Source organism: Spea bombifrons, chromosome 5 (genome assembly GCF_027358695.1).
Source record: "Spea bombifrons isolate aSpeBom1 chromosome 5, aSpeBom1.2.pri, whole genome shotgun sequence".
Taxonomy (NCBI): domain Eukaryota; kingdom Metazoa; phylum Chordata; class Amphibia; order Anura; family Pelobatidae; genus Spea; species Spea bombifrons.
This window is the reverse complement of record NC_071091.1, coordinates 48,429,065-48,454,849: the sequence shown is the minus strand read 5'-3', so window position 1 is coordinate 48,454,849 and position 25,785 is coordinate 48,429,065. Positions and strand designations below refer to the sequence as shown.

At 39.9% G+C, this 25,785-nt stretch overlaps 1 protein-coding gene across 2 annotated transcripts in view; it reads left to right on the top strand.

Moving 5' to 3' along the window:
* PDCD6IP (programmed cell death 6 interacting protein) overlaps nt 1-22,514 on the top strand; it is a 51,173-nt gene extending 28,659 nt beyond the window's left edge. For both annotated transcript variants that reach the window (XM_053467384.1, XM_053467383.1), the window contains exons 13-18: nt 873-1,121; nt 1,414-1,548; nt 2,332-2,426; nt 15,535-15,673; nt 20,503-20,699; nt 21,913-22,514. In XM_053467384.1, the coding sequence (XP_053323359.1) occupies nt 873-1,121; nt 1,414-1,548; nt 2,332-2,426; nt 15,535-15,673; nt 20,503-20,699; nt 21,913-22,072 (975 nt within the window). In that variant the 3' untranslated portion in view covers nt 22,073-22,514. The remainder of the gene's footprint in view (nt 1-872; nt 1,122-1,413; nt 1,549-2,331; nt 2,427-15,534; nt 15,674-20,502; nt 20,700-21,912) is intronic.
* Nucleotides 22,515-25,785: the final 3,271 nt, after the last annotated feature.

Below are 25,785 nucleotides of genomic sequence, written 5' to 3'. Positions count from 1 at the left end.
CTCATAATTTCTCATCTCTCTCATTAACTCTCCCCTTTCTCATAACCCCCTTTATCAACCCTTTCTTTTAATCTCTCCCCTTCTTTGATCCCCACTTTCTCGTCTTTCTCATCTCTACGCATTATCTTTATCCCCACTCTCCTTTTGTTCTTCCTCTTCTCTTTATTTGCCCCTTGTCATTATCTCTCCTCCCCTTGCTCGTTCTCATCCCTTTTTTATTTGTTCTCCATCTTCCCATCTTTCTTTCTCACCCTTTTCCCTCTTTCCCTATTTTTTCTCTCCTCCCCTTGCTTTTCTCCTTACCTCTCCTTTCCTTTACTATTTGTTCTCATTATCTTCCCATCTTTTTTTCTCTCATCCTTTCTTTTCTCGCCTTTCTCTTTACAGCTACTCCTCTTTAATCCCCCTTCTCATTATGTCCTTTTTAATCTCTTCTATTTCTTTCTTCTCTCTCTCTCCCTCTCCCTCTCCCTCTCCTCTCAGTGCCAGGGCTGCCTCATCATTGCCAGTCTCACACTGCTTACTACTGTTAGTTCAGACAGCCATTATACAAGGAAGAAATGAGAAGAAAGGGCAGGTTACAGAAGCCTTGACGGAAGTATACCTTAAAATGTAAAACGCTAAAGCTCTAAAACAATTACACTGATCTGACAATAAGCAGGTGCTATAGGTATTTATAATCTGACTAGTTGATCTGACTAATGTCTGTTGGAGAAAAAAAATGTTAGATAAGCAAGTTATAAAATATTTGGGACAGCCTGCAACATTTAACGTTACAAATGGTTTTTAGTATTGTACTGCTGACAAATTGTTTGTGAATTTATGTATATTCTGTTGGTTTGTAGGTACAAAGTAACATATCTTATGTTTAGGTTGTGAACACATTGAGATCAATTCTAACAAAGTTGGACGAAGTGAAAAAGGAGAGGGAGCAACTTGAAAATGACATTAAATCTGTTAATTTTGACATGACTACTAAATTTCTGACTGCTCTGGCACAAGATGGTGCTGTCAATGAAGAGGTTATATCAGTGACTGAATTGGATCGAATCTATGGAAACTATACTCAAAAAATGCAGGAAAACTTGAAAAAGCAGGAAGATCTTATTTCCAATATCCAGGTATGTAGTAACTTTAGAGTTCTCTGAACAATTGCCTAAACATTGTAGCGTTTCTAAACCTTTTCAATTTAGTAATTTATTTTGGTTTTACTAAGTACTTCTAAGGAATTAAGTAATTTCCAGTAATTGGCATTTTTACGTTTCTTCCGATATAAGAGAGAGAAACTGAAATAGTGGTGCAACAGTGCTTAAATTTCAGTAAACCGTTTCGCACATTAGAATTTGATCATAAAATGCATTATTATTATTGTTGACATATGTTCTAGACCTAAATGTATGTATTTTAATACAGGCCTCTTACCAAGAATTTTCAAAAATGAAGCAGTCAAACAGTGAAGCTAATTTAAGAGAAGAAGTCTTAAAAAAACTAGCTGTTGGATATGACAACTACATTGAACTTCTTGCCAATTTGAGAGAGGGCACAAAGGTTGGTTTGGGTTATGTTCTTGCAATTCATGCAAAATGCTAGATATTTTATTTTTAAAATGAGCTTAATATACTTTATAGTATTCAATAGAAATGGGAAAGAATTTTACACCGAATAAAAACCATTCAGCCCATATAGTTTTTTCCTGATGTAAAGGCGCAAACCTTAATCTTGTCCGTAATTCAAGATAGTCGTCTGCATATCCCATACATGGTTAAACCTTAAACTGCCAGCTACGTGCATTGTCGGTAGCACCACTCTCTGGCCTGATCAGCAGCTTTGAGCCCTTGAAGACTTTCCCCTGCGCCAAGGGAAGACCTTTCCTTACACTGCAGGATAGATCTTTTTTCAGCGAAGCTGCGCAGTCGCTCCCACGAAAGCGATCATGGAGACTTAACTTCACAATTGCCGGTAAACCTTAAGCAGCTTCAGTGGCAAGGGTTTCTTCAATTCTCCCCCACATTAAGGGACCAGCCCTAACCTCCCCCTTTTTGCACAATCGCTCCATGGTAATCACTTCAATGACACAATTTCAGCAAAACTATGTCATGCAGCTTCTATAACACACAAGTGTCTTTGATCTTCACAGGCTTGACCTGTGGAGCACCAACATTGAAGTAATTAAGTTTTGTCAAAAAATTATTCAATAGCAATAATCTGGGTGTCGTTGCAGTTACCGTCAGTTCAAATTGATCTGTTCTATAAAAACTGCAAAATAAATGCAAATATATAGAATGTAACATGCAAATGAATGCGTAACAATTGTTTTCGTTTTTCGTTTAGTTTTACAATGATCTAACAGAAATTCTTCTGAAGTTTCAAGGCAAATGCAGTGACATTGTATTTGCACGCAAGACAGAAAGAGATGAATTATTAAAGTAAGTACTTAAAATCACCTGCTGCCAAAACATGTAATCAACAAGAATTACATTGTTAAAAAGATTTCAGAATGTTAGGTGAACAACCAGTAGGTGCATAAATGTGCAAGTTTTATGCAATATGTTTGCAATTCTGTACCTTAAAGACCGACTGAGTCTTTGACTGATGGACCCTGCAGGCCCAAATCTATAGGAATTTGCAGATGCGTCATCTGCTTGGTTAGATAATCAACATGAACAAATCTCAGCCAGAATATTGCCACATATTGACCTTCTGGGAACCATCATTAACACTGTCCAGACAAAAGTTTGTCCTCCCTGCACAGGAAGGATCATGTCAGACAGCTCATGGCATGTCTGTGACTCATGCCTCCACTGTCTCAAGGTCTGGGATGGCTCTTTTGCCTGTCCGTCCTGGATGAGGCTTTCCATTTGTGAGTGGTAAAGACCCTACCCCCTCTCACAAAAGTCTCTCCTGGCATGCCTGCTATTGACTACAGACACCAACTTGCTAGGCTAGAGAGCACGGCCTAGTCTCTGACGGAAGCAAGTTGGCATATACATTTTTTTTTGACTCATCATGCCTAGAATCATAAACTACACAAGAAAGAGGTTCCAGTACAGTCCGACAACAGAACTGTGATAGTCTACTTGAATTGACAGGGCAGAAGAAACTCTGTGCTGCAAGCTCATGTAGTAGTACTGGGTAGTTTCTGAGGCTTTGGTGTGGCCTCATATCCTTGGGTCTGAAGCTTTATGCTGGCGATATTGAAACTGCGTCCTCAGCCTTTGTAACATGTGCCAACCACTTATCTTAACCTTGTTTTTAAAGCAGCTGATTTTTATCTCCATTTAAGACTGTCCAGTCTACCGCTCTCTCACTAGGCATACAAGAGGCATATACAGTCATGGCCAAAAGTTCTGGGAGCTACACAAATATTTTCTCAGTCTGCTGCCTCCGTTTTAGATGATGGCAATTTGCATATACTCCAGGATGTTATGAAAAGTGATCAGATGAATTGCAATCAATTGCAAAGTCCCTCTTTGCCATGAAAATGAACTTAATTCCCCCAAAAAAACATTTCCACTGCATTTCATCCCTGCCCCAAAAGGACCAGCTGACATCATGTGGTTTATTTATTATCAGTGATTCTCTTGTTAACACAAGTGAAAGTGTTGTCGTGGACAATGCTGGAGATCACTCTGTTATGCTGATTGAGTTAGAATAACAGACTGGAAGCTTTAAAAGAAGGGTGGTGCTCTAAATCATTGTTCTTCCTTTGTTAACCATGGTTACATGCAAGGAAACACATGCTGTCAGCATTGTTTTGCACAAAAGGAGCTTCACAGGCAAGGGTATTGCTGCTAGTAAGATTGCACCTACATCAACCATTTATCGGATCACCAATAACTTAAAGGAGGTAGGTTCAATTATTGTGAAGAATGCGTCAGGGTGCCCAAGAAACTCCAGGAAGTGCCAAGACCGTCTCCTAAAGTTGATTCAGCTGCAGGATTGGGGCGCCACCAGTGCAGAGTTTGCTCAGGAATGGCAGCAGGCAGGTGTGAGTGCATCTGCATGCACAGTGAGGTAAAGACTTTTGGAGGATGGCTTGGTGTCAGGAAGGGCAGCAAAGAAGCCACTTCTCAAGAAAAACATTAGGGACAGACTGAAATTCTGCAAAAGGTACAGGGTAAAGTCACTTTCTGAAATTCTGCTGAGGACTGGGGTAAAGTCACTTTCTGAATCCCCTTTCAGATTGTTTGGGACATCTGGAAAATAAAAAGTGCATCGAGAGAAGACAAGGTGAGAGCTACTATAAGTCTTGTGTCATGCCAACAGCAAAGCATCCTGAGACCATTCATGTGTGGGGTTGCTTCTCAGTCAAGGGTGTGGGCTTACTTACAATTTTGCCTAAGAACACAGCCATGAATAAAGAATGGTACCAACACATCCTTCAAGAGCAACTTCTCCCAACCACCCAAGAACAGTTTGGGGACGAACAATGCCTTTTCCAGTATGACTGAGCACCTTTCTCTAAGGCAAAAAGTGATAACCAAGTGGCTTGGGAAAAAACATCGAATTTTTGGGTCCATGGGCAGGAAACTCCCCAGACCTTAATCCCATTGAGAATTTGTGGTCAATCCTCAAGAGGCGGGTGGAAAAACAAAAACCCACAAATTCTGACAAACTCCAAGCATTGCTAATGCAAGAAAGGGCTGCCATCAGTCAGGATGTGACCCAGAAGTTAATTGACAGTATGCCAGGGTGGATTGCGGAGATCTTGAAAAAGATGGGTCAATATTGCAAATATTGACATTTGAATAAGCAACGTTGTCAATAAAAGCCTTTGATACTTTGAAATGCTTGTAATTTTACTTCAGTATAGTAACATCTGACAAAAATGTCTAAAAAACACTGAAGCAGCAGACTTTGTGAAGACCAATAGTCGTGTCATTCTCAAAACTTTTGGCCACAACTGTACTGCTGCTAGGCCTGCTTATTCTATGACAACATACATCTTTGGTGAAATTAGCTATTTTGTGTATAAAAACCATACTTGAAAAGTTTTTAGGCGATGGATGAAATCCAAACTACAATCCACGTTCCTCTCGTGCCTCTCCTATTTAGAAGTCTTGGCATACAAAGAGTTGTCTTGTGGAGAAGTCCTATTTCTTCCCTATTGATGAGGTTGGCAAACTTAACTTCTCCTACATGTGCAACACTGAAGATAAAGTCAGACGATCCTTTTCGTGGTATTTTGGAAGGGCAAAGACATTTGCCGTAAATGTGGTCTCTCAATTATCAAGGAAGAATGAAAGCATGCGCAGAGGAAATTAAATTTGTCCAAAAGGGCCAGGAAGCTTTTCCTTTTAAAGGAGGCATATATGGAGGCCTGGGTTTTACCTGGGTATCCTTTGAGGTTTCTACAGCTAGATTAATCCTCTGGTACTTTCTAATTTTTGGCTATTATGAGTAGAGGATAACTTAATCTCTGGATGTGCCGAACTGTATTAGCCTCTACCACTGGTGGAAGTTTGTTCCACTTATCTACCCCCTTTTCCATAAATTTAAAATTTATAAAACTTTTAAACATCTCCTTTTGGGATTTCCATGTAGAAGAATATATTTGTGGTCCCGCCTCAACCAGATAAAAGCCCTATAGCTCCAGGGGCTGCTTGGGATGAGTTGGAGTTGGGCAGCAAGCCATCTTCCCACAAATTCTGATGCAAGGCTTTTTCCAGTTGGTGCTCATCTGCAACGTTTTCTATTATAACACAAAAGAATCCAACCACACTATTCACAAATAACATAATGTTATAAATATTGTGGCATGTATAAGGATCACATCCTCAAAAGGGGGGCAACTCCTATAAACTTTGTACACTGAGCAAGAAAAGAGTTCTACAAAAGCCCTTATATAAAATATATTATTTTATTATTGTACAAAAAATTAGTAAAAAACATATATAAAGTATTTCATTATATAGACAACAGAGATTTAAAGAAGAAAATCAGAGCACATGGAGGAAATATGGCTGTATGTTGTATAAAGTGTCTCAAGTGCATATAAATCAACATAAGAATCATAAAGTGCTAAGTCATTTGGATATAATTGAATATTACTCTATATAGAGTGCATCTATCAAATATATGACCATCAAAAAGTGCATAATTAATAATACTCACTATGGAGTGCACCTCTTCACTTGATAAATATATAAAGCACTAACGACATCAATGCAAAGTCTACAGTTCAATACAATGATATAAATACTGTTCTAAGAGCGATATGCTCCTTACCCATATTGTCCACCACTTCCCCTTGTGGACAATATGGGTAAGGAGCATATCGCTCTTAGAACAGTATTTATATCATTGTATTGAACTGTAGACTTTGCATTGATGTCGTTAGTGCTTTATATATTTATCAAGTGAAGAGGTGCACTCCATAGTGAGTATTATTAATTATGCACTTTTTGATGGTCATATATTTGATAGATGCACTCTATATAGAGTAATATTCAATTATATCCAAATGACTTAGCACTTTATGATTCTTATGTTGATTTATATGCACTTGAGACACTTTATACAACATACAGCCATATTTCCTCCATGTGCTCTGATTTTCTTCTTTAAATCTCTGTTGTCTATATAATGAAATACTTTATATATGTTTTTTACTAATTTTTTGTACAATAATAAAATAATATATTTTATATAAGGGCTTTTGTAGAACTCTTTTCTTGCTCAGTGTACAACGTTTTCTATTAGCCTGGCCTTAGCCTTCAGGCTTCTGTATTCTAAACATCATTGCCCAGTGCTACAGGGTAGCCTTTTTCTTATTATTCTAAACCTTGACGTCAAGAAGACAGGCTATGATTTCTGTGGTCTGAATGTTCCAGGATAATCCTGGTGTCAGTTCCTGGGGAAGAATATCGGGAGGGAGACTGCTCCTAGATTTTTATTGAAAAGCTTCTGGAAAACCAAGGTTGATTGTGGACCTTTGCTATCTGTATGGTTTTGTGCATCAGATAAAGTTCATGATGGAAACTATCAAGTCCTCTATGGACGTTCTTATTCTAGGACCAGTTACAAAGTTATATAGGCTGAAAAAAGACATGCGTCCATCAAGTTCAGCCTTTCCTATATCTGTTAATTTGTTTGTTGATCCAAAAGAAGGCAAAAAAAAAAACCCCAGTTTCGCTCTTTCCAATTTTGCACTAACCAGGGAAAAAATATTCCTTCTTGACCCCAAAATGGCAGTCAGATTTCTCCTTGGATCAATAAGCTGTTTACCCATAATTAAAGATTATATCCCCGAATATTATGTTTTTCCACGTATCCATCCAGCTGCTGTTTAAACGCCTGTACAGACTCCGATAAAACTACCTCCACAGGCAGAGAATTCCACATCCTTATTGTCCTTACTGTAAAAAAAACCCTTTCCTCTGCCTTAGACTAAATCTCCTTTCTTCCAGTCTAAACGCATGACCACGTGTCCTATGCATAGTCCTGTTTATGAACAGATTTCCACACAATGGTTTGTATTGGCCCCGAATATATTTATATAATGCTTTCATATCCCCTCTGAGGCGCTGTTTTTCTAAACTAAACAGATTTAAATTTGTTAACCTTTCTTCATAACTATAGTGCTCCATTCCTTTTATTAACTTTGTAGCCCGCCTCTGCACCCTTTCTAGTGCTATGATATCCTTCTTTAGAATAGGTACCCAAAATTGCACCGCATATTCAAGGTGCGACCTTACCATTGATTTATACAGAGGCAAAATTATTTTTATCCCGCGACTTGATGCCCCTTTTTATACACTACAATACCTTACTGGCCTTAGCAACTGCTGACTGACATTGCACATTGTTGCCTAGTTTGTGGTCTATAACAATTCCCAAATCCTTCTCATTTGTCGTTACCCCTAATTCACTACCATTTAGGGTGTAGGTTGCTTGTGCGTTCCGTACCCCGAAGTGCATAACTTTACATTTATCTACATTGAATTTCATTTGCCATTTGTGTGCCCAGTCCCCCAGTCTATCTAGGTCCCTCTGCAGCACTGTAATATCCCGCTCGTCCTGTATTACTTTACCTAGTTTAGTGTCATCTGCAAACACAAACATGACTTTCAACGCCTACTGCCAGGTCATTTATAAATATGTTGAATAAAATTGGTCCCAGAACAGAACCCTGAGGGACACCACTTACCACTTTTGACCAGCTTGAAAATGTACCATTTATAACAACTCTCTGTTCTCTATCTCTAAGCCAGTGTTCTACCCAAGAACAAGAATTTGCATCTAGACCAATTTCCTTCAGTTTGAATACTAACCTATTGTGTGGAACCGTGTCAAACGCCTTGGCAAAATCCATGTAAATTACATCCACTGTAATACCCTGATCTACACTTCTACCTACTTCTTCATAGAATGCAATTAAATTAGTTTGACAGGACCTATGTTTCATAAAACCATGCTGATTTTTGCTAAAACTGTTCTTCCCAATGAATTCTTGAATATTATCCCTAAACAGCAGAAGTTAAGCTCACAGGTCTGTAATTTCTGGGCACAGAGTTTGAACCCTTTTTGAAAATAGGAACCACATCTGCCTTCCTCCAATCCTCTGGTACAATTCCTGAAAGAAAAGAATCCCGAAAGATTAGAAACAGAGGTTCGCTTATTTCCTGACTCAGCTCCTTAAGTACTCATGGGTGAATACCGTCAGGCCCCAGAGCTTTAACATTAATTTTCTTTAGTTGCTGCAGCACCTTGTCCTGAGCCATCCAATCACAGTTTGACTGCAGATTTTTTTTTCAGTAGTCCTATGTATATCCATTGCTATAGGTTCTTCCTTTAATATATACTGAGGAAAAATAGTTATTTAAAGTTTCTGCTTTTTCCTGGTCCTCCTTGACCAACACTCCCCTCTCTGTTTTTAATGAACCTACTTTTCATTTTTTCGGTTTTTTTAGAATTTATGTACTTAAAGAATTTTTGGGGGTTAGTTTTGTTCTCTTTGGCAGTCACCCTCTCATTTTCTAGTTTAGCCCTTCTAATCACCTTTTTGCATGCTTTATTGGCTTCCTTATATCTTTTATAGGATGCCCTTGATTCGTCTGATTTAAATGCTGTAAAAGCCATTTTCTTATTTTTAATTTTCTGCTTAACGTCCCTAGTAAGCCACATTGGTCTCAATTTTTCTTGTATATTTGTTTCCTAGTGGTACATACTGAGAAGTGTACCCTGCTAATATTTGTTTGAAAATACCCAGTTTTTATCCCTGAAGAGTTCTTGCCAGTCAATAAGTTGTAAAGCTGCCCTTATCTTATTGAAATTGGCCTTCTTAAAATTATATGTTTTAGTATTCCCCATGGGCAATTTCTTTTTTGAGTTTATTTCAAGAGACTGTATTGTGATCACTATTACCCAAGTGCTCCCCCACTTGAATGTTACACAAGATCAACATTGTTTATCACCAGATCCAGACAAGAATCCTTTCTAGTTGGTGCTTGTAGCAGTTGTGACATGAAGGTGTCATTTAACAGGTTCAAAAACCTGAATCCCCTTGCAGAACTACTAGTCCCTCTATCCCAATTTATGTCCGGGTAATTAAAATCTCCAATAATAAACGTGTTACCCAGATGTGCAGTCTTCTCAATTTGCTCTAACAGCTGCTCTTCCTCATCATTATTAACATTAGGTGGTTTTATAACATATCCCAACCATTAGTTCTTTTCCTTTTTTGCCCCAAGTTGATATCTACCCATAAAGCTTCCACATTTCCCTTGTCTTCAAGATGCTTAATATTTGACTTTAGCTCGTTGGTAACATACAAGCATACTCCTCCTCCCTTCCTGCTTTTTCTCTCCTTCCTATAGAACATATAGCCTTGTAAGTTAACTGTCCAGTCATGGGTCTCATCCCACCATGTTTCTGTTATGCCTATTATATCATATTGCTTAGTGTATGCTATTGCCTCTGGTTCTCCCATTTTGTTATTTAGGCTCCTTGCATTAGCAAGCATACATTTAATATTACCCTGAGTCTCTTTGTGAGAGTTTTTATTAATACATACCTCCTCTGTTCTGATATTGCCCCTCCCCCCATCTCCACCCCCCTTGTTCTGATCTGAAGCCCCTCTCATTTCTGCGCTATCTCCATTTTCAAGATCTGTGTCGCTCCCCCCCCCAGTGATTACAAATAATTTGTTTGGCACATACATACATACACACCCCTTTACATCAAGATTCACCTGTACATAGTAAATTGAGACACCTAATTGAGTTTAGGTGTTTTAGTCGCACACATTAAAAGGTGGATAAAATCAAGCGAATGTCGTTTCCATAGACAAACATTGGTAGTAGAATGGGTTATACTGAAGAGTAGGGCTGAAACAACTAATCGATAAAATCGATAATAGATTATGAAAATCGTTGGCAACGAATTTCATCATCGATTAAACGAATCGATTTTTATCGATTTTATAAAAAAAAGGTTTTTTTTCAGAGTAAATGCTCTGAAAAACTCCTCTCCTTATAATAATCCGATCTCAAACAGAGATCGGATTATAACACCAGAATCCAGATCCCCCGCAACGCTGCAGGAGACCTGTATTCCCCTCACTGTCGGCCGGTCTCTCACTTCCGTCTCTCTCCCTCCTCCCATACACCCCTCTGACTCCTCCCCCTCCCATACGTCACTCTGCCTCTCTCCCGGCTCCGTTACTGACAAGGATTTTCACTGCAGCTTCATAGAAGCCACAGTGTAAATGAAGTGCAGTAACGGAGGCTGTCTGTGCGATGCAGACACTCACAGGCTGACAGAGAATCATCCTCTCTGTCAGCTGGTGGGGGTCTGCATCGCACAGACAGCCTCCGTTACTGTCAGTAACAGAGCCGGGTAGAGAGGCAGAGCGGTGTATGGGAGGGGGGAGGAGTCAGAAGGGTGTATGGGAGCCACCCTCCCATACACCACTGTGGCTCCTCCCCCTCCCATACGCCACTCTGCCTCTCTACCCGGCTCCGTTACTGACAGTAACGGAGGCTGTCTGTGCGATGCAGACCCCCACCAGCTGACAGAGAGGATGATTCTCTGTCAGCCTGTGAGTGTCTGCATCGCACAGACAGCCTCCGTTACTGCACTTCACTTACACTGTGGCTTCTATGAAGCTGCAGTGAAAGTCCTTGTCTAGTGAAGATCCGTTGCTGACAGGAGGCAGAGTGGAGTATGGGAGGGGGGAGGAGGCAGAGTGGAGTATGGGAGGGGGAGGAGGCAGAGTGGAGTATGGGAGGGGGAGGTGACAGAGTGGAGTATGGGAGGGAGGCAGAGTGGAGTATGGGGGGAGGCAGAGTGGAGTATGGGGGGAGGCAGAGTGGAGTATGGGAGGGAGGCAGAGTGGAGTATGGGAGGGGAGGGAGGCAGAGTGGAGTATGGGAGGGGGAGGGAGGCAGAGTGGAGTATGGGAGGGGGAGGAGGCAGAGTGGAGTATGGGAGGGGGGGAGCCAGAGTGGAGTATAGGAGGGGGAGGGGCCAGAGTTGTATGGGAGAGGGGAGGAGCCAGAGTGGTGTATGGGAGGGGGGAGGAGACAGAGTGGAGTATGGGAGGGGGAGGAGGCAGAGTGGAGTATGGGAGGGGGAGGAGGCAAAGTGGTGTATGGAAGGGGGAGGAGGCAAAGTGATGTATGGGAGGGGTGGAGCCTAAGTGATGTATGGGAGGGGGAGGAGGCAGAGTGGTGTATGGGAGGGGGAGGAGGCAGAGTGGTGTATGGGAGGGGAAGGAGGCAGAGTGGAGTATGGGAGGGGGAGGAGCCAGAGTGGTGTATGGGAGGGGGAGGAGGCAGAGTGGTATATGATGAGCATCACAAATAATACATCACATTATATTGCCAGGATACAATACATAGAGTAAAATTATTTTTATGAGCCTGCCAGTTAAATGGTACTAATGCAAACTAAACAAACATAAAACAAAGCCAAAACATAATACAGAAAACCTTTGAAAGTCAGAACATCATATACTGGATGGGCAAACAGACATTCTGAACATCCAGCTCCAGGACTCCACCAGCCTCTCGCGTGTGTCATTTAGATAACCCCTACTTGTCCCGATCCCAGGAATTGACACCACACAAGCCATTTCATCTCACTATCTGCCCCTGCGCCTCTTAATGTCTGGGCCATATTTTCCATCACCTGTATCCTATCCACCTCTTTCACCCACTCTCCCATAGTGGGGCCGATGTCTGCTTCCAATGCCCAGGTATGACCGCTTCCGCCGCATTGAGCAGGTGGACTGTCAGCGATCTTCTATAGTATCCCAAAGATCTGGGTGTATGGTGCAACAATACCAAAGCTGGATTTACCTCAAACTCTGGGTCTGCAACACTTTTCAGGGCTTTAATTACAACTTCCCAAAAGGATCCAAGTTTCGAGCCACCCCACCAGATGTGTAGGTACAATCACCGATCCTCCAGACGCTACCAACACCTATCTGATCTTTCAGGGAATATCTTATGTAGATCCAAGGGAACCTGGTACCACCTAGTGAGGAGTTTCTATGCCATCTTCTGACTAGCCACTGAAATAGAGCATTTCTGTGTAATTATAAAGATTTTGTCCCTAAGCTAATGCCCATATCCCAAGAAAGTAAGCCACTGAACCCCAGGTCCCCTCATCAATCGCCCGCTATATCATGGATAAAAGCCTAGTCGGGATATCTGGATTAAGTCATGGTCTGCTGTAAAGTGTGGATATAATGCGTGAGCTGATATGCAAGTATATATATATATATATATATATGGTCGTATATGCCCATGCACCCTCAGGGGAGAGAACTACCATGGGTTTCAGGTTCCCTTTATCAAGAACATGCCCCAAACGGCCAGGGCTCCTCTTTGCTGTCCAAAGGGAAAAGCTTGATTATGTGTAGTGGGTGAAAGTAACAACGAAGCGTGGGTCAACCCTGTCTTATTAGTAAATTCTGTCCACACCTTTAACGTCAGAGGGACTGTTGAGTGGTCTCCTGAGCCGCAATACCCTCACTGCCATGGATGCCAGGCCACCACCTGGACAGGGACCGAAATATATCTCTACTCCATTGATAGACTAGGTGACCGACATGTCCAGTCAACTACCCTAGCTGCCGTCACAGACTTATAATATACCTCAAGGTCTGGGAGACCCATACCCCCCCCATCTCTAGGTCAGACCTCTGACCCTGACACACAAACTCCAGTAACATTGTCTTATGCTGTTTGAAAAACACCCTAGGTATGTCAATTGGGAGCACATTCATTTTAAGAATGGCAACTCTCCCAAACGTTTTTTTTGGACCAGGACTTAAGGTCCGCCCTAAGGGAGTTAAGAATTTCTAACCTTGCTAGATGTTCACAGTCAACTTAACTGCGGTTTTCATGAAGTGAAAACGTCTAGTAGTAACAACCGCTCAGCCATGAAGTAGTAGATCATGCACACTCAACGTTCCAAACGGCTTCTGGAAGCAACATCGGCACAATCGATGTGCATCTGGAGCTTCATGAAATGGGATTCCACGGTTGAGCAGCTGCAGGCAAGCCGAAGATCATTATTCGCAGTGCCAGGTGTTGGCTGGACAGGTGTAAATATACAGATACTGGACTCTGGCGCAGTGTTCTCTGGAGTGGTGTATTACACTTCTGGAAATCTGAAAGACACTACCTACCAGAATGCATAGTGCCTACCACAGTTAAGTTGGAGGAGGGATAATGGTCGGGGGCTGTTTTTCAGGATTTGGGCTAGGCTAGGCCTAAGTTCCAGTGAAGGGGGGTAATGTTAATGCTACAGCATACAAATTCATTTTAGACAATTGTATTTTTCCAACTTTTGTGGCACCAGTTGGAAGAAGGACATTTTCTGTCCCAGCATAACTGGGCACATTGCAATGTCCATAACTCCAGTGGCCTAAACATATCCTTGTTGAGACGACTTCCACTGACAATTTCCCTAAATTGATTTAAAAAGTCAGACAGATGTCTAAGATGGAAGAGGAGGGTCAAGAAAGAAGTGTTTCCCAGTATCCCAATGTATAATGGAGCAAGGGTTGATATTCCCAAAAGATCTGTCCAGGGATTTTCATTTGATTCTTCCCTTAGATAGGAAATGGGAAATTGTTGAATTGCTGTCCCCTTCCCCCAAAATTTGGGTTTTCCTGTATCCACTTTTGATTTAACATACCATGTGGCTCTAATTTTGTGTAGTCCGCTGGTGTTCTATGTAATGGTGGGAGGTAGACCCCACGTGATTTGAATCTCACAAGTAGATAAGTTGAAAAACACATACCTCAGATAGTATTGGCAAAAGACACTGATAAGATAGGACTGGCAAGTGAGTTTTTAATGATGTAGTATATAAGGCCTTAGAGATGAATTCTAGTTATATGGGCCTTTTCACAGAGGCAAGGAAAGCCCATTGGCTGAAAGCATGAAATTTAAATGTGGTTTCCAAGAACAGCAAAAGTACCCTTCCATCTGAAGAAAGGCAGAGCTGGATGAGCTTATCTAGAAGATGTCTCAGTACTGCAAAAGTCACCACAATCTCTGAGAATAGACCATTTTAATTAATAACATATCACGATGATTGCCTGAAAAACTACATAATCTGACCAATTTGAGAAATATCTGTCCCAGGTTACTACAGGATCATGAGTGAGGGAGCTCATCTTACGGCCAATATTTGTTTAGTGGGTTTTGCTCTATATTCAGTAAAAATGTTACTTCTGTAGGGCAAAAAAAGACTTGGTATATGACCCACAATCTCAAGAGCTTAGTTTGTCCTCTAATAGCTTCTTGTTCTTGGTCAGTGAATTCTAGCCCAAAATTGGGAATGGAGTCACATGAAGGCTGCTGTAAGCTTGGGTATGGTCAGTGTGGGACATGGACATTAAGCTGTCTCTTGTTGGGAAGTTAGTCAAAACCTATTCAGACAGTATAGTGCCAGTGGACATGTTACTTAAATCTTTACTTTGATAAAACTGTCGTTATTTAGGACACTGGACATGTTCATGCCACTCTACAGACAAGGGTGAGGTAGTGTGGCTTCTAGGATTATACAACTGCCAAATGGTTATGTAAACCCATAACTATAACCTATATGGAATATGATGCTTAGCTATGGCTATCTCATGGACTGAACAGCTGAAGAAATATAAAGCAGCATTTGTTTGAAAAGTTATTCAAGCAGTATTCTATGCGTTGTATAGAGGGTTACCAGAAATGCATTTATTTTTGTTTAAGAGCAATTGATGATATTTTGATATAAATATAGTATAATATATAACGATAGCCTGGTCATCAAAGCTTGACTCCATCTAAACTAAATAATTAATCATTAGGCTATCCAGTGAATTCTAGCTTTGCTGGCGGGGGAATGCAAATATAATCAGTCACTTTAAAAATACTCTTTTTATATTTTTGTGTGTGGTTAAGTGGTGGTTGTGAATATTGAGTGATCGCTTTTTACGTTCCGTCATACAAATCTTTTGTAAAACCATGCGTTTAGATAAAGCATAATATTTAAGTAGTTCTAATATTTTAATATATTTTTAATATTATTTTGCAGAGACTTACAACAAAGCATTGCAAGAGAACCAAGTGCACCATCATTTCCTACAGCACCAAGTTATCAGACTACACCCTCTTCTACTCCGGCATCTTCTACAGCATCATCTACTCCAACGCCAGCCCCTCGGACTGTCTTTGTAAGTTTAATTACCTGAATTTTCATAATTCACCCATGTTTTTACAGAAGACATGAGCCACCTTCATGTACAGCACAAAAGTTCTACTATCAAGTTTTGAAAGTAAATGGTTTTCTTTTTATGACAATACAGACACAGTACAGCCCAATCTTGGCTTTTATAATAGTGGGCAAAATAAAATATGTTTGTCAGTTTGGGCATGTTTCCCATACACTCTACAATCTCTAGGTGGAATTAGACATCAGTTAAATATTCTGTGAGGTTATATGCTTCAACACATTTTTATGCTCATGTAATATATTTTGTCTTTTGGATTTATTAAACTTTAGATGGAAGTGCCACTTAGTTCATGAGCATAAAAACTGTGAAAGAGAGACCAAAATGCTTTGTGTAGCGATGTGTTTTACCCCTCAGGGACCTTGGCTGTTTTACATCTGAACAATACTTCTGTTTTCCTATGGCTTCATTCAGCTCCAGTTTACCTCATTATTTTTTATGTACCCACACATTTTTTTTTCTTCAAGGCAAGTAGGGCTTTTTGCTTAAACCCTTACTTATTACTAGAGATCCTAGTTGTCAAACGGTAATTTTTCAAGCTGGACAAAAGTGGTAAGTGCTGTCCCTCAGGGTTTATTTATAAATGATCTTGCAATAGGCATTGGAAGCCATGTTTCTGTGTTTGCAGATGACAGGAGAAGCAGGATATTACTTTGCTTCAGAGGGATTTAGCTAGACTGGGGGACTGGGCAGACAAATGGCAGATTACATTTAATGCACTTCGGGAGTAAGGAATGCACAAGCAATTTGCACCATAAATAGTTGTGAATTACAGATAACAAATTAAAAGGATTTGGGAATTGTTATAGACAACAAACTAGGCAACAATGTGCAATGTCAGTCAGCAGTTGCTGAGGCCTGTAAGGTATTGTCATGTATAAAAAGGGGCATCAATTTGTGTGAAAAAAAATATAATTTTGCATCTTTATGAATCAATGGTAAGACCACACCTTGATTATGCTGTGCAATTTTGGGCACCTATTCTAAAGAAGGATATTATAGCACTGGAAAAGGTGCCGAGGCAGGCTACAAAATTAATAAAAGGAATGGAACACTTTAGTTATGAAGAAAGGTTAACTAATTCAAATCTGTTTAGAAAAACGGGGCCTCAGAGGGGATATGATAGCATTATATAAATATATTCGGGGCCAATACAAACCATTGTCTGGAAACCTATTTGTAAACAGGACTATGCACAGGACACGTGGTCACATTTATACTGGAAGAAAGGAGATTTAGTCTAAGGCAAAGGTAAGGGTTTTTTTTTTTTTACCTCTGCAGAGGTAGTTTTATCAGAGTCTGTACTGACATTTAAACAGAAACTGGATGAATACTTGCAAAAACATCATATTCAGGGATATCATTTTAAAATTATGGGGAAACATCTTTTGGATCCAAGGAGAGATCTGACTGCCATTCTGGGGTCAAGAAGAATTTTTTCCCCTTAGTTTGTTGTAGGGCTGCAACAACTAATCGATAAAATCGATAATAATCGATAATGAAATTCGTTGGCAACGAATTTCATTATCGATTAGTTGAATCGATTATTATCGATTATAAAATGAGGGTTTTTTCAGAGCAAACGCTCTGAAAAATCCCCCTCATTATATAATCCGTTTAGTCTGACTCACCGTCTCACAGCAGCAGCTCCTACTTACTCCCCCTCCCTGTAATCACTGTGACAACTGGCCCCGCCCCTTCCTTCTCCAGGCCAGAACTACATGGCTGTGACACTCATCTAACTGTAAGTATATGTATATATGTATATATGTATATATATATATAATGTGTATGTGTATATATGTATATGTGTGTATATATATATATATATATATATATAATGTGTATATGTGTATGTATATATATATATATATATATATATATATATATATTTGGGCTACTGAAAGTTAGGGGAGGTGGGGGTTAATTTAGGGGCAGTTATGGTTAGTGGGGTGTTTAGGGTTAATTTAGGGGCAGTTATGGTTAATTGGGTGTTTAGGGTTAATTTAGGGGCAGTTATGTTAATAGGGTGTTTAGGGTTAATTTAGGAGCAGCTGTGGTTAATGGGGTGTTTGGGGTTAATTTGAGGCAGTTGTGGTTAATGGTGTGTTTAGGGTTAATTTAGGGGATGCTGTGGTTGATGGGGTCTTTAGGGTTAATTTAGGGGATGCTGTGGTTAAGGGGGTGTTAAGGGTTAATTTAGGGGCAGTTATGGTTAATGGGGAGTTTAGGGTTAATTTAGGGGAATATAAATCCTGGGGGCAGTGAAGTGACATATCTGGGGGTATAAGGCATATACAGTATATAAGGCATATGTGGGGAGGGCAGTGTGGCATGTCTGGGGAGGACGGAGTGGTGTATCAGGGTGTATAAGGCATATCTGGGGGTAGAGTGGCATATCTGGGGGTAGAGAAGTGGCATGTCTGGGGAGGATGGAGTGGGGTATCAGGGGATATAAGGCGTATCAGGCACAGTGGCAGATGTGGGAGGCAGCGTGGAGTGGCAGATGTGGGAGGCAGCGTGGAGTGGCAGATGTGGGAGGCATTGTGGAGTGGCAGATGTGGGAGGCATTGTGGAGTGGCAGATATGGGAGGCAGCATGGCGTGGCATGTCTGGGGAGGATGGAGTGGTGTTTCAGGGGGTATAAGGCGTATCAGGCACAGTGGCATGTGGGGGGTAGAGTGGAGTGGCAGATGTGGGAGGCAGCGTGGCAGATGTGGGAGGCAGCGTGGAGTGGCATATGTGGGACGCAGCGTGGTGTGGTATATGTGGGAGGCAGTGTGGAGTGCTGTGGTAGGCAGCGTGGCATATGTGGGGGGGCAGCATGGCATGTCTGGGAGGCAGCGTAGCAAGCCTGGGCTCAAATGTGCATATATTGGGGGGCTGGTTGGGAAATAAAGACAAGAAATGTATTATCAAAGTTTTTTTTATTCTGCTGTTTGTATTTAACATCATTTGTTTAGTAAATTATTTTAAATAAATGAAAAATTTACATTCATTTTTTTATCCGATTAATCGATTAATCGAAAAAATAATCGGCCAACTAATCGATTATTAAAATAATCGTTAGTTGCAGCCCTAGTTTGTTGCAAAATTTGAAAGAGCCACAAACTTGTTTTTTAAGGGTTTTTTTTGCCTTCTTTTGGATCAACAGCGATCAACAGATATGGGAAAGGCTGAACTTCATGGACGCATGTCTTTTTTCAGCTTGTGTAACTATGTATCCCAGCAATCCCTGTTGTAGCTATATCGTACCTTTCGATGACAAAACTTTCAAGCCCTGTATTCGTATTAGTAGGTATGATCATAGCAGCTGTTCATCAGACCCCTGCAGGTTCTCTAAGTGCACCACTCCCTCTGGAATCTAAATAATTATAAAGTATACACGTTTCCAAGAGGGTCTCTCCAGACCTTCCTGAGAACTTGGCATGTTGAATGAATGCAAGTAGTGTATTATACCATGCAAGTCACAATGTAATTAGTAAAATAGAAAAAATAAATAAAATGTGGTAAATAATTATGCAGTGATGTCACCACCAGGGGAACCATGAAGTTCCAATAAAATGTAAAAAATAAAAAAATAAAAAAATATGAGCACATGCTAAAATTACCGCTGTAGATTCCCAAAAATCCAGGCACGGAAAGACTTAAAATACTCGCATTTGAAATATCCATGGGATGTCTAGTTTGTTTTTAAAAAAAAAAAAAAGTATGGTTTGATGAGGTAACATTTAATTGGCTGGGTTCAAAGATGTCACAAATTGGACATGGGCGCAGACTGACCAGATGTCAAAAAGAAAAAACTGCTTCTTCCAAATGTGGCCTTTTAGCCCCCCCCCAAGCAATCCAACAAACCTATGCATGGGTGCTATCACTGTACCCAAGGGATGTTACTAAACACCTGTTGTGGTGTTTGGCAGTGACCCATAACAAGAGCTGTAAATTCATACCCATGGAAAGTGGTAAAATACCGCTATTTGAAATACCCTGGGAGTGTCTAGTTCTCAAATATACAGCTGTGTGAAAAAGAGTGCACCTCTTTGAATTGTATGGTTTTACAAATCGGGACCTAATAGCATTCATCTGTTCCTTAGCAGGTCTAAAAATTAGTAAATACAACCTCAGATGAACAACACATGACGGGTAAATTGAATTGGCTGGCTTCAAAGACCCAAACTGGAAATGGGAAGAAAATGGTTTTGAAATAGCAAAACGCTGCTTGTACTTTTAGCCCTATAACTTGCCAAAAAACATATAAACATTGAGTCTTTCTAAACTCAGAACAAATAGTAGAATCTATTTTTTTTCATTCATTTTTGTAGGTGAGTAAAAGATGTTTCAAATAGAAGTGAGGGAGTCCTTTTTTAAAAAATTTTCACCATTTTATTATATTTTTTATATTTTGTTATATTTGTATTTTATTTTCAGTGAATTATGGTAGGAAGAAAGTCACTGTCCTGAAAAAAAAGGGTGCAAAAAGCCTGGTCCTTAAGGGGTGAAGTTTGCATGCTCTGAAAGACTTTTTTTTTTATTTTTTTTATTTTATTTTTATATGCGTTTGCCTAAAAAGAAATCTTCTACGTTTTTAGCTGCGACTATGGATTTTCTGGAGCACTTATTATCTATTTCTTCTTTTAAAACATAAAATTATACCCCTGTATGAAGCGTGTGGTTGTTGCCAATTGATGTTACATTATCTGATTTTAAAAATTAGTATTTTATATTCCACAATAATTTTGTTAATGTATTTATTTTTATTAAACATCCCATAGGCTGGCAAACAACCTCCACCCCGCCCTCCTCCACCATCAATTCCTGCAACTGCTCCAGCTCCAGTTAGCGCTTCACAGATGAGTACTCCATCACCTTCCTCTACTGTTTCAACTTCAACACCTTCACAAAATCCTACCAACATTATTCCTACACAGGCACAAGGGCCACCTTATCCAACCTATCCTGGATATACAGGGTAAGTAGGATTCATTCAGAGTTTTCATCTGAAATACTTTTCAAACAGGCAACTAAGAATTGACACAATAATAAACTGTGGTTGAATTTAATAAAATCATTTGTGTTCAAACAAGCAGTAATCTGTCCTAGTTATGGATCTCCGTGCATCTCTTACGGTAAATTACAAGAAGAAACAATTTATATTGCCACATCAGATATATACCATGTTGGGTATAACATAAACATATAATAATCATGTATTGAGAGAGACACATTTTATGACAAACTTGACTAGTAACATATGTGGCACAAAATAGTGTGTTGTGGGCAGATAAATATATTGTGTTTAAAATAACTGACCGTAATGTACAGCTCTCCCTAGCTGAGTTGCATGCTGGTATCCAATAGGTCTTCCCAAGTATGGTGCTTGTAGATCTTAAAGTGGATACTCCAAACCAAGTTTTTGCATTTCTGCACACTTAATAATCCCACAACTGTAATTATAGACTAAAATAAGCATTGTGTGTTTATTACAAACTCACTTTACAGGTATACCATAGGAAAGGTCACTTTCTCCCCAAGTCAGAGTTTGCAGTGGTGGTATATATATGATTTGGTAAATATTTATGGTAGTGAATGCATGTGTGTCATGACCAAATTAGATCCTGGTTCCTTAAAACTGCATTATGACTGAGTTGCTGGAAGCGGCATTCTGACATGTTGCTGATGGCAACACTGACTTTGCTGAATCAACAGCCGAAAATATATGAACAACAGAATGCTTGATTTCCAAAACCCTCTCCTGCCATAGAAAAGACCCTGAGTTTTTTGACTATTAAGAAACAAACATGTCCTTGGCAGAAAGCGTTTGTAGGAAGCTGAAGAAGGTTTTGGGTTAAAAGTTGGGTTTACTAAAAAGGAATGCCTTGGACAATGAGGTAACTAGTTGAACATATAGAATGATGAAAGTTATTCCATGTTCAACGAAAAGATGATTTTTTTAAACTATAGACTAAAAGCCCCAGCTGCTGTAAATTAATTTAAGATTTTAAGACAAGATAGTAATCATGAATAATTATATTTTCATACGTGTGCAAGATCAATGTGTTAGGTTAGTGTGTAGTCTACTTAACCGTTTTAATATAATAATTTGTTAAACAATGCAAGAAAAATACTTTGTTGTATAAATAATTACAATGTAATGCTTACCATTTCCATTGTTTCTTTAATAGGTATTATGGAATGCCAATGCCTGTTGGTTACAACCCTTATATGTATAGCCAGCAAACTATGCCTCCATATATGTACCAACCACCATCTGGACAGGCACCCTACCCAGCCCAGCAGCCTGGCTATCCATACCCACAGCAGCCTTATTTCCCACCACAATAAAAAAAAAAAATAAAGCAGCAAAAATGTTATGGAAATTTGAAAAACTTGCAACCTAATGTTTAGCAGCAGTTATTGCACTGTAGTATTCAGTTTTCTATTTCTGTTTCTTAATTTTAAAAAGTGCTTTCAAGCTGCCTCCTATCAATGCAAGGCGTGACATGGTCGGTTTGGACTACCCTTTGTTGCATAATTTACCAGTATGAAGTTCGGATTGTGCTTGAGAACAACAGATGCTATGGGGATTAGAAACTGATGTATAGTGAAGAAATATCTTCAGATTACTCTGCCTTTTGCATATGAATATAAAAGGGTACAGGGGACTTGGGTTGTAAATTCTTTATTTTTACTTTAATTCCTTTACTGTTCTGTACTTGTGTGCAATATTTGTCTATTAATCAAAGCATAGTAAATCATAATTTAAAAAATAAAAATACAAATTTTACTTGTTTTTTTTGTCAGTGTAACAAATGCATTTTATGCTTGTGAATGACAGCATTTTTAACATTTTTGCTATATCCTTGTTTAACCATAAGTACCACACAAATCATGTATTGCTTTTTAAGGACAAGTAGGGCTATTTTCTTAAACCATATTCATATATACGACCTCCCGTTTGGGTCTGTCTGTTTACTATCAGCCTGCCTGTCAGTAATATTGTCCCTATCCCCCTGCTCTGTCTAAAAATGTCTAGATTGAAAGCTTAAAATAAAGCAGAGGCTCCGCACTCAAATGGTAAGGTGAGTTTATTTCACGCTCTGCTTCTTTATTTTGGATTTATTGAAGGGCTTGGTGGTACCCTGGCTCGTGCAGTGCACCATCTCACTACTGAGTGCTGTATTCCAACCTTTTTTTCTGTGTAGATTGAAAGCTTTGTGAGCAAGGCCCTCTTTAGGCAATGTATCTCTCTATTCTATTCCCATCATTACTTTTGAATATACATATTGTTAAAAACACTGCTTAAATTGTTGAAGCCATATAAATAAAAGCTAATAATCTAAGCATCCAGCTTGTTGGAATTTTAAAACGACATGGTTTGACCCCAGCAGGAAACTTTTATGACAGCTATATTGGAGGCCACCTTTGAATAACTATGAGGGCTTCAACCACTCAACTGCACCCATGACACCTTTTGAGAAATCTGGTCAGTCTGTAGCCAAGCACGATATGTTTTCTATAGACAAAGTAAAGTTGGCAGCCTTTGATTTTGCATTTCTTTTTCTCTTCTAATTACAATGCCAACCAGACAGGTTCTCCAGGGAGTATTTTTTCCAGTGTATGATGCAATTTGTTCCTTTATAGTGGAACAGTAGAGTAATCCAGGGGGTATCCTGGCTGTTCCTTTTTGCATGAAAACTCCTGGAGTTGTGTTCTGCCTTTAAAATTGATGCCCTGTGGCTAGAGCCACCAAGAGGTCATCCATTCCTCTGGAAGATTCTTTATGTAGTCAGTGTTCAGATCCCATGTACTGTAAAGCAGAAGGGGCTGCTAGGAAAATCTTTGAGCTGCAGCAGCCATGTTCAGACCAGGCATTGCTGCGCTATCTGCGGCCAAATCAGGATTTGGCTACAGCAACTGGAGGATGATGTGGCTGAAATTGCCAGACAAATGGATATTCGCATTATTGCTGAGTTGAGAGGCAGCTGAACTATTGCCTCTCATTTTATCCATTCAAAACGCCAAAAAGCTAAAATTCATTGGGAACCTCTGCCAGATTCAAAGATGAACCTTATATACAAAAGGAGGTTTTCTTGATTCTGCCTCTGTTTTGTCATAAATGGAAAGGACTTTCTTATTTAGTCTTTACAATCCCTAGGCTTTAAGGGTTTTTGGAGAGGTTGTGGATTTACAATTTGGCAACCTCAAGTTTGAGATGGAGACCATAATATCCACCATATAGATTCTGTTCCATGAGACCTCCTAGCAACACTAGATATTCATCATGCATACCTTCATGTAAGTATCAGGAAAGGTTTTTGTAGATTGCAGTGCCATGGTCAAAGGCAAGTCAGCATCTCTAGTTTCAGGAGCTGTTTAACCCCTTAAGAACCAGGCTGTTTTTTTTTTTTTGGAGGGGGGTTGTACCTTTCGTGACCAAGGCTGCTTTAACAGTTTTGCTCTAATTTCCTTTTAAAAAAATAAATAATAAAATATGGTGAAATAACTCTTGTTTGAAAAATTGTTTACTCATCTGCAAAATCTATTTAAAAAAAAAAACCTGCTAAATAGATTCTACTATTTGTCCCAAGGTTTTTTTTTTTATGCAAGTTATAGTACAAGCAGTGTTTTGCTATTTCAAAACCATTTTTTTGCCAAATCTTGTCATTTTGCCCCCCACGTGTGGGACATCTTTGAAGCCAGCCAATGCAGTTTACCCACATCAAACCATATATTTTTTAAAAACACCCCCCCCCCCCAGGTACTTTATATGCTGGGATTTTAACCGCACAGAGTGTGAGCAAGGCAGAGGGAAGCAGTGCCCCATGCTGAATAATGCGAGCGGCACAGAGATCTGCAGTTCAGGTAAGGGGATGGGGGAGAGTGTATGAACGAGTATGCATGATTGAGGGAATGAATTAGTATCTGTGAATGAGGGATTGTTTGAGTATCTGAATGATTAGTATCTGAATGAGGGAATTAATATTTGAGTGAATCAATGTTTGTGAATGAGTAAATTAATAAATGTGTGTGATTGCATGGATGTGTAAGTGGGGGAAAAGCATTGCACAGGGCGGCTGTTTGAGGCTAGGATGCCCCAGGCAGGTTGTTTGGGGGCAAAGGTGGTAAGTCCTATGCTTCCAATCTGGGTGCTGGGCAGATCCTTTGAATACAATCAGGGTGCCAGGGCTGACATGATACTAAGGGGGACATTAATGCACAAGGGGGTGCTGGGTGGGCATCACATAAATCCATACTAAAGGGGAGACTGGGTGGTGGGATAAATATACAATGTGGGGCTAGCTGGAGGCAATACACAAGGGTGTGGGGGCATTAGGGTGACCACATCAGCCATGTTTTCCAGGACACACACAACTTTTGCATTCTGCCCAGATAAAGTGCTGCCCTGCAGTATGGGGGGTGTATAGACTCATGGAAGGGACAAACTAGTCAGATGTACATCCTCCATACTGCAGGGCAGCATTTCATCAATGCTGGCGCCATCAGTACACAAGGGGGTGCAGCTGGGGCCATAACATAAATCAAATACTAAAGCAAGTGGCAGGCTGGGGGTATAAATACACATAGTGCTGGCTGAGCGTGATACACAAGGGGGCAAAAACACAAAAGGGGGTCAACGACAAAGCAGTGTAGAAAATACTTTTATTCTTGTAGCTTAGCCTGTACTGTGGGTGTCAGAGCCTATCTTGGTGTGTGTGTGTTTGGGTGCCGGTTTGGCAGAGCCTGTCCTGATGTGTGTTTGGTCATCTGTTTCCTGGCACTTTACTTACTTTATGAATAAATAGAACTATTTAATTTTTACTTATCCAGAGATAAAACACCCTCCTTAATTTATAGTCACTTCAGAGGACAAAACCTTCTAGGCCCAGAAATCAGGGAGCAGAGAAGTAAAGGTTTTGTGTTCTTGACTATATTTCAATCTGCATATCTTATTAAGAAGGATTGGTTACACTAAATTGTGGCTTCAGGTATCGCATGTATGATGACTTTTTTTTTTTTTTTTGGTGTACTGATGTATTCCCAATCACATCAATATG